This window comes from Ascaphus truei, chromosome 4, assembly GCF_040206685.1.
Source record: "Ascaphus truei isolate aAscTru1 chromosome 4, aAscTru1.hap1, whole genome shotgun sequence".
NCBI classification, from domain to species: Eukaryota; Metazoa; Chordata; class Amphibia; order Anura; family Ascaphidae; genus Ascaphus; species Ascaphus truei.
This window is the reverse complement of record NC_134486.1, coordinates 231,467,565-231,479,915: the sequence shown is the minus strand read 5'-3', so window position 1 is coordinate 231,479,915 and position 12,351 is coordinate 231,467,565. Positions and strand designations below refer to the sequence as shown.

At 40.5% G+C, this 12,351-nt stretch overlaps 1 protein-coding gene across 5 annotated transcripts in view; it reads right to left on the bottom strand.

Annotated features, from left to right (window-relative positions):
* Positions 1-565: 565 nt before the first annotated feature.
* ZDHHC14 (zDHHC palmitoyltransferase 14) overlaps positions 566-12,351 on the bottom strand; it is a 164,973-nt gene continuing 153,187 nt past the window's right edge. For 4 of the 5 annotated variants that reach the window (XM_075596983.1, XM_075596985.1, XM_075596986.1 and 1 more), the window contains one exon: positions 10,006-11,336. In XM_075596983.1, coding sequence (XP_075453098.1) covers positions 10,935-11,336 — 402 coding nt within the window. In that variant the 3' untranslated portion in view covers positions 10,006-10,934. Of the gene's footprint in view, positions 878-10,005; positions 11,337-12,351 lie in introns of those variants that run through there. The other variant, XM_075596987.1, reaches the window with a different exon arrangement.

Below are 12,351 nucleotides of genomic sequence, written 5' to 3'. Positions count from 1 at the left end.
ACCTATGTTCAGTAAACTGTTATTAAATACAAATGTGTGATCTTATTGCATTGGGTCCTGTGAAGGTGTTACCCGGCGTTGTCAGGATCCCTCACAGGTGTAGGTGCTGTCACCAGACGGATCAGGTACACCCCAGGCTCCCAGCAGCGGAGGTTCAGGCCTCCTGTGAGCCACAGGTAAAGTACCACACACTCAGTAGCCGCCACATTCCCATACGGTGGAGGAAAGAGCGCTACAGTTGCATGTGGGTACAGGGCGAGGGAGAGGGGAACCGCCCGGCAGCCTCCCTGGTCATGCTTGACCTTGCACTCTCAACTGAAGCAAATACAATAGATCTATACTTTGTACACTGCAATTGCTGAAACATTGACAATCCCACTCAGGTAAAGCAGCTATATAACCATACACTGGTTCATGGTTTTACATATTAACACTTAAATTAACATAAATACTTAGAGTACCAAATAGAAAGAAGTGGTTTCTTGGCAACACTGAACTCATCAACCTTTAGGAAGCTTCCCAATTTGCTGCATTACCATATAAAATCATACAGGAGACTTGGCACAAAGTCACATTTATTCTTCTGAAGCTTATAAACCATAGTTACAAACGAATAAATCAGAAGTAAACCAGACCCTTACATATTATTGCATTTAGAATGGATATATTATATACATGAAGTGAAGGGCAAAGTGCGTCCATTGGCATTCTATAATACAACAGAAATCGTAAACATGTCCCAGCATGTTCTCCATCAACTCAACAGTGCTGGTCGCTGCAACTGGATCAGCCACTTGTGTTTCTCACATGGTCCTTCCTCAGTTCCAGCCATTGATTAATCATGCTCCAACATCGCAGGAGTCTCAAGGATCTGGCCCTGTAAATGCATCATTTTACACAACAGTTATTCAAGCTTGAAAAAGTAAAAGAATCCTAAGTAAGATGACTATGTGCTGTTGATAGATCAATCCAATAGGCTATGAGGGTTATTCATGAAAGTGCGATAGTGGTGACCTGGCAATACTGCTGAAGTCAATGGGCATTTCCGTGCTGTTGTGCCTGATCAGCAATTACTGCACATGAATGACTAACGGTTAACCCCTGATACGACTGCACAGGCTGCCAGCTTGTCAGCTCCCAAATCTTCCCACAATAGATCTGCAACTTTGACGTTTCTAATGGCTTTGAATTCTGTTTTTAGATTGTGTATAATTATACTGTATGGTAAAGTTACATTTACGCCATCTCCACTGCACGGGCAATGAATTAAAGTACTGTGCACCAATTTGTTTCCCTACAAAAGCAAGCCAACCTCTTCTAAAACAAAGCTGTAAAGGGCTGCATTCCACAGAATGGTTTTTATTTCAGAAAAATAGTCAATAATCCCTGCTGAAGGTTTGTTTGTTTAGATTTACTTAACATTTCCATTCTCAGCCCTCGAATGCTCACCGGAATATTCCATGTTCCATGAGTCATCATTTGCAGACGTTAAATAATTAAAATATGGAATTGAAATGCCAAGTGCTTCATTTGGATGCATGTCTTATATATAATGATATATAGAAATACACTTGCATGAATGCATGTCAATCTCCATCTATACATATACACATATACACACACACACACACACACACACACACACACACACACACACACGACTGGGGCTGGGGAAGAAAGCGCGTCTGCATGAGAGTGTGCGATTCTGCATGAGAGTATGTTAGTGTGTGTGTGTGTTAGTGTGTCATAGATGCACACACAGTGATAGGACCACTGACAGGTGGGGAGAGGGGTATGGATAACCAATGCTGACTCCCCCCCCGCCCCCCCCAAAAAACAGGCTCCTAAGCTTTATATTTACCATTACCAAAGCTATGGTTGTTAAACTGAAGACTGATCTAGGACGTGTGAACGCAACCAAAACACCACGGGACACTTCGCCACTAGACCTTGTGCCGCGATGTCCATGCCCGACCGGCCGCTGTCCTCCGTTCAGCTGACCCGACAAACCAAGCCTGCCATGTCTGCCCGGCCGCTTCGACAACCATGTTTAAATGTCCTGCGTCTGACCGCTACACTGCCTAGAGAGTCATTTAAACATGCAGTTATGGCAGACATGACTTGTTGGGCTTATTGTGGAAAGCGGGCGGTTTGGTGTGGGAGTGGACATCGCGGCAAAATGTCCAGAGGTGAGCAGCCCTGTGGCGAAATGTCCCACCGGTGGAATACCAGTGGCATTTTGGTTGCGGCCAAACGTACCATTCCAGAAAACTGCTATATATGAGGAGGTTAAACGTCAGCAAAGGAAATGTACAAAATGAAATTTACTGGTAGCATAAGTATTCAGCACATTAAGTCAGTACTTGGTAGAAGAACCTGTTGCGGTAATTACTGCTCTGAGTTTTTTGGATACTCTTTACAAGCTTTGCACAGTAGGATGGTGACATTTTGTCCATTTTTCCCAGGAAAATTGATCCAGTTCTGATAACATTATTGGGGATCGTCGATGGACTGCAATCTTCAAGTCTCGCCATAAATGTTCGATTCAAGTCAGGACTTTGACTGGATCACTTCAAAATATTCATTCTCTTCTTTTTCAACCACTCCAGTCTGTCTTGACTCACTCAAACAGGTTTCCCCAAGAATTCACCTGTAATTTGCACCATCTATTCTCCCCTCTAACCTGACAAGCTTCCAAGTCCCTGCTGCAGAGAAGCAACCCCATTACATGATGTGGACCACAGCATACTAGACTGTGTGGATGGCGCGGACGCAGTGTTGGGCTTGCGTCAGACGCAACGCTTGGAATATAGACAAACAAGTTCAATTTTTGTGCCCAACCACGAAACCCTTGTGTGTCTGGCCATATCTGCGGTATCATCTATATGCTTTTTTTTTTCTCTCTCTCAAACTCCATACGTGATTTAAGATCATACAGGTCAGCTTTATAAAGGACTGGCTTATTGTTGATGTGTCAACACTGACTCATCTCAGACACAGAACTTTGCAGATCTCTCCAGGGCCTTGTTTGCTTCAGTGACATCATGAACCAGTTTCCTGGTTGCTCAGCTTGGGAGGGCGCGTGCTTGTGCATGAGCGCTTGTGTATGTGCTCGCGTGTGTGTGTATATGCACGTGTATGTGTGTATATGCATGTGTGTATGTGTGTACTGTATATGCGTGTGTGCGCGCGTGTGTGTATGTGTGTGCGCGTGTGCATGTGTGTAAGCGCGTGTGAGTGTGTTATGCTAATCTATACCACGCATGGCAGGAGCCAGGTATTCATGTCTAATCCTCTAAGGCAATATATGGTCAGGAACAATGTATCAATATGACACAAAACCCCTATACTAGAGCAGTGACCAAGACATAATGAATGCAGATATATAAATGCAAACTACAACAAAGTGAATAAAGTGAAAGGGGAACATAATAAACACCCTATTGAAGTAGTAAAGTGTGGGATGTTGTAGTAAATAACTTGATCACAAACAATAATGGCAATCAATATAAATAAATGACGGAGGTAAGTAAATGAACCACCACAGAGCCCTATATTAGTCCATCAATGAGATCCATATAGTCAATAATAAATGTCCAAAGTAGGGAATTGTAAGTACCCATCACAAATCACTTGCACAGCAAATAAGTCTATAAGAAATTAATCCAAACATGTACAACAGGAACTGGTAGCCAAGTCTATAGCACTGTAGAAGAAACCTTCATAATTTCAGCAGACCACTGATGCCACCAAGTATAGTCCTGTAACAATGCACATGATAAATAAAGCAATATTAGGGCCCCATGCCTAATATGGCTGGCACAACAAAAGAAGACTATGTAATGCACAAACATGTAAACACCAAAACTTATCCAGCAGAACCTAGTCACTAGTTATATATCGTTTTAGGAAGCTGCAAGCATGATGATAATGTACATAAAATACTACCGTGGAGAATGAAAATCCTAGATTCAGCAGATATTGACAGTAATTAGTGGATACTTATAAGAAACAACTCCGTTTCCAATCTTCATTGAGACCTCTTGGAATCAGTGTGTCCAAACTGTGGATCATCCTTGCTTCCAGTTGCAGTAATACTTTATTGCGGTCTCCCCTTCTGCTAGAGGCACGAGCTTGCATTATTGGCATGCAGGGGAGCGTAGAGAACCCATGATGATATTCTTTGAAATGTCTTGCCACGGGTTGCAGATTAAGGACTTCCCTATTGTCCGTGTTTGCAAGCGCCTTGTGGATCGTGGAGCAATGTAGACTCAACCTTTCTTTTAACATGCGCATAGTCTTTCCACCATAATATAGTCCACAAGGGCAACGGATGAAATAAACCACGTGTGTTATGCAGTTCAAGTGATCCATGATTTTTAGCCAATTAACATTATGGGGATGTGTATATGTTTTCCCAGAATCAGATACTAACAGTTAATGCATCCGTGACATTTATACACACCAGACGGTCTTTATAACCATGTCGGTTTAGGAGCATACTTCGTTACTGGACCCGCTTGAGTCAAATAGTCACCCAAATTGCGTCCCCTTCTGTATGAGAACAATGGTGGATTGCTGAAACTCCGTCCAATTTCCTGATCTTGTGCTAGGATATGGTAATGCTTGAGGATGCTTTTCTTGGTCAAGTCAGATGCCGTACTGTATGTACTTTTGATAGTAAAACGGTCATTCTTCTTGCTCATGTCTTGATTTTTGAGAAGCATACTTCTATCCATCCCCCTGGCTTTAATTAATGCCTTCGCTATGTCCTTGGTAGCATATCCCCTTTCATGGAAACGCTGGGCCATCTGGGATAGTGAATGTTCCAACTCGGTATTCTTATTGCCCTCAAAAATTGTGAATATGGTAAACCTTTATTCAAAGGTGGAGAATGACTGGTTGCAAGAAGAAGTGAGTTTTTGTCCTTATTTTTGTGTGAAAGATGCTTGTAGATAATTTCCCATTTTGTTTATACACAACTGTATCCAGAAATGTGACTCGAGTCTTGCTGAAGCTTGCTGTGAAACAGATAGATGATATAATACTGTTCAAAGTGTCAATGAATACTAGCAAATCAGGTTCAGTGCCCTCCCAAATAAGGAACACATCATCAATGTATCGTAGATAAGTGATGTGTTTACTGTATGGAGTATCATCGAGTATGTGTGTCTGCTCGTACGTGTCCATGAACAGGTTTGTGTAAGAGGGCGCCATGTTGGACCCCATAAGTTGCAGATTCAATTCGAAAAACAATTCTAAGCAATTGTTATGGAGAATGATCTCCATAAGGAGTACCAAAAAAAATCAGGAGGGGTGCCCTTACGATTGGTATAATTGTTAACGTGGATTTGCTGGCTTCAATACCTTCATCATGTTTAATGTTAGTACAGGCATACCCCACTTTAAGGACACTCACTTTAAGTACACTCGCGAGTAAGTACATGTCGCCCAATAGGTAAATGACAGCTCACGCATGCGCCTGTCAGCACGTCCTGAACAGCAATACCGGCTCCCTACCTGTACTGAAGCTGTGCGCAAGCGAGGACACTATAGAGCATGTTACAAATGTGTTATTTACATCAGTTATGCACGTATATGATGATTGCAGTACAGTACATGCATCGATAAGTGGAAAAAAGGTAGTGCTTCACTTTAAGTACATTTTCGCTTTACATACATGCTCCGGTCCCATTGCGTATGTTAATGCGGGGTATGCCTGTATACAGACTAGCTATGTCCATTGTCACTAATACTGTATTGCCAGAAATAGACGTCGATCCCTCTATTCGGTTGATGAAATCTGTGGTGTCCCTAATGAAGGAACCCATTTGCGCTACCATTGGCAGAAGAAAACAAATCTATAAATTGTGATATTGGTTGACAAAGTGATCCTCTGGCCGATATAATCAGTCTACCTGGGAGGTGCAGGGATAGATGTATGTATTTTTGGTAAGATGTATATTACCGGGATAATGGGATATGGGTGTTTTAGAAACTTGCCTGTTTCTTCCGAGATCCACCGATTTGTGATGCCCAATTCAATAATAGTGTCTATTCCTCTCTTGTACGTAAGAGTGGGATTTGAGGAGAGGGTTTTGTAATTAGAAGTAATACCTAGTTTTAATATTTCCCCTCAGTAATATGTATAGGGCATAACTACTATCCCACCTCCTTTATCCCCGGACCTGATTTCGATATCCTTGTAATTTTGCAATGATTTTAATGCTTGGTATTCAGCCTTGGTTAAATTAGTGTGCCTAATTGCATATTTTTTATTTTTTGCCTGGTTTCACTTTCAATTAAACTCATAAAAGTTAGAATGTTATGAAAAAATGTTTGAGGATCAAACGAGCTGGCTTGTCTAAATGAGCCTCACGTATTACTGTTATCAAAAAGTACTGTCAGTAGTATTAGATTGTTTACTAAAAAAAAAAAGTATTTTCATTTTAGTTGACGGTTCAGTTTATATAAATCGACTTTCCACCCAAAGGGGTCCTGTCGATGTGTAGGCACAAATGAGAAATCTTTACTGAGGTTAAACTCTGCTGTGTTCAACATATAATATGACATGTTAAAAACTACGGTTTCTGAAGATGGCCCCTGTTCTGATTGTCGCGGCAGGTATCGGCGGTTTCTTGCCGGCTCTCCTAATTTTGCCCTTGCACTCGTTTCTGTTAAAGGTGGTTTACCCTGTACTAAAAAAGGAACTGTTGTAATAGCGTCAGGGTTATCAGAAAAGTCCATCACTAGTATTATATGTGATGTCTGTAGCTGGTTCTTGATTTAGATTTTTTTTTTTTTAAGATTGTTGTCCACTTTGATACGAGATATATAGAGATACACACACGTGTGTGTATATATGTGTGTTTTTTTCACACAACTATATATACACACACATATATATATATGATTGTTATTATGTCCTGATATGTAAAATCATAGAATTCAAAGAGGGTGTACTTTTTTTCACACAACTATATATACACACACACATACACATCTATATATCTATATATCTATATGTGTGTATATATAGATATGTGTATATGTGTGTGTATATATAGTTGTGTGAAAAAAAGTACGCCCTCTTTGAATTCCATGATTTTACATATCAGGACATAATAACAATCATCTGTTCCTTAGCAGGTCTTAAAATTAGGTAAATACAACCTTTTCAGCCAATCTGTTGTAGATTTGCTGGTGTGCTCGAGATCATTGTCCTGTTGCATGACCCAATTTCGGCCAAGCTTTAGCTGTTGGACAGATGGCCTCACATTTGACTCTAGAATACTTTGGTAGACAGAGAAGTTCATGGTCGACTCAATGACTGCAAGGTTTCCAGGTCCTGTGGCTGCAAAACAAGCTCAAATCATCACCCCTCCACCACCTTGCTTGACTGTTGGTATGAGGTGTTTGGTTTTTGCTAGACTTGGTGCTGTGCATTATGGTCAACCATCTCCTTTGGTCTCATCTGTCCAAAGGACATTGTTCCAGAAGTCTTGTGGTTTATTCAGATGCAACTTTGCAAACCTAAGCCGTGCTGCCATGCTCTTTTTAGGGGAAAGAGGCTTTCTCCTGGCAAACCTTCCAAACAAACCATACTTGTTCAGTCTTTTTCTAATTGTACTGTCATGAACTTTAACATTTAACATGCTAACTGAGGCCCGTAGAGTCTGAGATGTAACTCTTTTTTGTTGTTGCAATTTCTCTGAGTATTGCACAGTTTGACCTTTGGGTGAATTTGCTGGGAAGATTGGCAACTGTCTTGAATGTTTTCCACTTTTGTATAATCTTTATCACTGTAGCATGATGGATTTTACATTGTTTGGCAATGGCCTTATAACCCTTCCCAGATTGATGGGCAGCAACAATTGCTTCTCTAAGATCATTGCTGATGTCTTTCCTCCTTGGCACTGTGTTAACACAAACCTGAATGCTCCAGAAAGCAAACTGCTAAAACTTCAGCTTTTATAGAGGTGGTCACATTTGCTGATGATCAATTAATCAAGGGCATTTGATTAGCAGCACCTGTCTGCTACTTAGCATCTTAATTCCTATGGAAGCAGTAAGGGTGTACTTAGTTTTTCACACATGGCTTCTCCATTTTGGCTTTATTTTTGTTAAATAAATCATGACACTGTAATATGTCATGTGTTGTTGTTCATCTGAGGTTGTATTTACCTAAAATTAAGACCTGCCTTTCTGCTAAGGCAGGAACAGATAATTGTTATGTCCTGATATGTAAAACCATGGAATTCAAAGAGGGTGTACTTTCTTTTGCACATGACTGTGTACACACACACACACACACACACACACACACACACACACACACACACACACACACACACACACACACACACACACACACACACACACACACACACACACACACACACACACACACACACACACACAATTGGCAGCTGGCAAAAAGAGACAGCACACCAAGTAGTACCAGGTAATGAAGAAGAAGGTCCCATTCAGTTGACTGTGGTGCTTATGTTTTAATACATGTAATTTTTGGTACTACTTAGTGTGCTGTCTCTTTTTGCCAGCTGCCAATCTGGTGACTGTGGAATATTGTAACTATATGGGACTAGTATCTGTCTTTAGGATTTTGATGGTGTTGTGCATTGCTGGACACACATACACTCATCTCACACACACACACCTCTCACGCACGCACACACCTCTCACGCACGCACGCACCTCTCACACACACACGTCACAACGGGTGTGTATGTGCCAGCGTGAGTATGTCAGATAAACAGTGACACAATGGATGGGGTAGCCAGTACCCCCCTCTAAAAACACGAACTCCTAAATACTCAGTCTGGCTCCTATTTTATATTTTTGGCTACCCCTGAATGTTGATAAACTTTCAGTGAGTGGCTCTTAAAACATTTACACACGCACAGGCTGTGAAAAACATCTAAAAAAATTCAGGTGTAGTGGCCATTATTGTTCCCACTAAAGCATTGGAATATCATGGATAACACAATTCCCCCAATGACTTGGCACCTGTTGCGTTTATTTGAATGGTGCCACTCAAATATTGCTTTTTTATTTCCTGCCAAAATGCATTGGGAGGTACAATACTGGCTGCTACATCTGAAAGTTAAAGCTACAATGCTTTATATTTTTAAGACAACCAGTATACATTTATGCGAGAGTAATACTGTATATTGCAGATGTAGTAGGCAACTGCTATAAAAATGTGATCAGTGATGGGTTACAGAAAAGAAAACACAACATTGATGACTGACAAGTGTTTTATGTATTGTGCTTTAGTACAGAGCTGTGCACAGCATGTAAACCAGAATGTCTAGTAGTTTTACCATTACAGATGTACAGTACAGTGGCAGGTTTCATTGTTCCCTGTTGGTGCAATAAATAATTGCTGATCCGTTTCAGAAACTGTAGATGGCTATTTGTGTAGGTTTAGGTAGGGGAGGGGTGTGTGTACACGCAGTGGTCTTCATTGTTTCCTGATATTCTGTGTTATATCGTGATATGTTCTGTTATCTGGGGGAACAGTGAAGCCTGCTACATCAGTACACATACATTTCATAAATACAGTGGACCATGATAATTTTAAATATAGTAGCTGTCATCCCCCAGACGCAATAACTTGTTTAATGTTCTAAGCTTCAACTAACTGGAGCAGAAAAAACTCAACTATGAATATTCAATGTTAACAGCCAGCTGAGAAAAACATTGTACAGTATGTGGAAAAATTACTAAAGCCTGTTCAGCTGAAAAGCTATTAGTTAAAAAAGAAGCAGGGACATCCAAACTGAAGAAACCCCCCCAGCAATTGTTCACATCAGTCCCAATACCGAAGAGAATATTGTGTTTCCAGCTTCTAACTACAGATCTGTTATTCCATCATTGTACTTTGAGACACGTGTTCGTATTCTGAAAAGGCACCAGAGGAAAAAGACTATACACAGTATATACTTTTACAGTTTCCCAGAAAACTAGGCAGAGAAGCATTGATTGTAAGACAAAATGTAACTTTATTGGATGTCCATTGGAAATCTCAGCACATACTGGGGAGGAAGAAACTTGTATGGCATAATGCTTTACCTTCTCGAAACACTTCAACATGTGAGTAAATTATATGCAACATAATTGATTCATCAGCAGCCCTTCATATTTTAGGCACGGCTGATCAAATAAGATTAAAAAAAAAAAGTAATAGGAGTGTCCATTATTTTTCTATTTGGTGCTCCGTGTTTATTAAACACTACTTAAGGAAAAAAAAAAAAGCAGCATGTGTTTTGCTATACCATAAAAAAACAAAAACCTTGGGGGGAACTTTTTGTTTACAGTTGTAACATTCTGTAATTATATGGAATGGGTTGTTCTATTTTCAGAACACTTTAGTGCAGGTCTTTGCCTTTCCTGTGCGCTTTCAGTGTACATCACACTGATACAAATGCAAGGTTTGCTACCCTGACCAGAAAGCTAACAATTCTCAGACTGTCCTAAAGATTTAGGTATCCACTGGCTTTGCATTTCCATTAGCAAGACAGTCCCCAAGAAGTTGATTCGAGTACAGATATTATTGTAGGTGCTTTTCGGAACACCATACCCAGAATCCTCTGCGCTTCTCATATTCAGGTATCTCCAAGCGGTTAACAGGTGGTTTTAGTAATTTCTGCAAAGCCCTTCTGAAGTATGGAAAACGCAGAGCCAATGAGGCAGTCAGCTGCTATTAAAAAAAATAAAGGGTCGCCCACAATGCCAAATTACTTAACTGGGGCAACAAATGCCCTCTGCCCACACAAAAAAAAACATTTGCTTTTTTTTTTTTAAATGAATAAGTCTGTCACTGTACATTGGGCAGATCTCATCACACAGTGCAAGCGTATCACAAGGTTTGACAGATGTGTGTACGAGTAACCGGATAGAGTCACAGTTGGTCAAACAGAGCTGAGCTTCACAAGACCACGCACAGAGTCTTCATGCAACGAGTCTTGGCTGACTAGGTTCAGGACATGCATGGTATGGCTATGAGTCACTTGGTTGCTTAACGGCAACATTCCTGGAGGTGATGGCGCTTCGTCAGGTGTTAGGAACTGGTGGTTTCCAATGTCCTCTTTCAATGGTATCATGTCCGTTAAAACGGTTTCTGAATTAAGGTTTGGCATCGAGGATGGTGGTGTTGGCTGCCCAAGGGCCATTGAGGCGCATGGCGCACTTAGAGTTGTCTTTCCAGGCAATGGTGGCTCATCACTGGTTATGGTTGGTTCATTCTGTAGAAGCGGTGTGGCTGCCGCCTGCAAAACGAATTTGGTGCTCTGAATGCATTGGTCTTGGTCACACTGCAGAATGGAAGGGTATGGGGAAACAAAAATATAAAAACAAACCAAAGTGTATTCAAATTAAATAATGCAAACATGGGCAGAAGTGATGGCGGTTAAAAAAAAGAAAGAAAAAGAGAGAATACAGAAGAGTTAACAACATACTTCAGATCTAGAGCATGCACACAACTTGCTTTAAATGCTGGAGTGCCCTCAATTGAACTCACAGTCATTGTAAAGCAATCAAGCTTAATACTATAAAATACTATAACCCTCTTATTAAATCTATAGTAATTTTTTTGCTAACAGAAGTGTGTGTGCGTGTGTATACAAAATATATCAACCTCTCACGGTTTCAGATTTATCTACTGCACGGGTCAACACATCCATTGTTAACTTGTACTGAAGTGAATGGAAGTTCAAGTTGGATTGAGTGCGCCAACCCGTACAGTGCATGATAAATCTGCCCTACTGTAGTTTAGGAGAGTAAAAACCAGTGTGATTCAGTGAAAGAGTGTAATGCACAAACCTACATTTGAACATATCAATTACACATGCTACAGAGTACATACACAATCTTTTCCCACACATACAGTAGGTGAGGGTTAAGCAAAAGTCGTAATGACCCATATCAGGATGTAAAAGAAACATGTTTGTGTCACACTTGAAACTGCAACTTTAATACATATAGGATTTTACAGAAACTTTGAGGAATAGAAAATGTGCACAGCGAACATTTTCCAGCATGCAAGACTGTGTTTTCATGTGCATCACATTTGTAAAAACGACATCTTTAATTCGATCCGGTGTTTCAGATGTCTAGTTGCCCTTTACTAGGCAATCTGGCACTTAAACACAAAGTAACTAACAGTCGAATTGAAGCTACAAAAAACATAAGGAATTTGTGACCCATACCATTTCTGCATGTACATACAGTGGCCAGAAAAAGTTTGCTAACCCCAATGATAATTACGGAAATTCCATAGTTTTTCTATGATAACCTTCTTGAATCAAAACCAGTCTTTTCTTAAATATT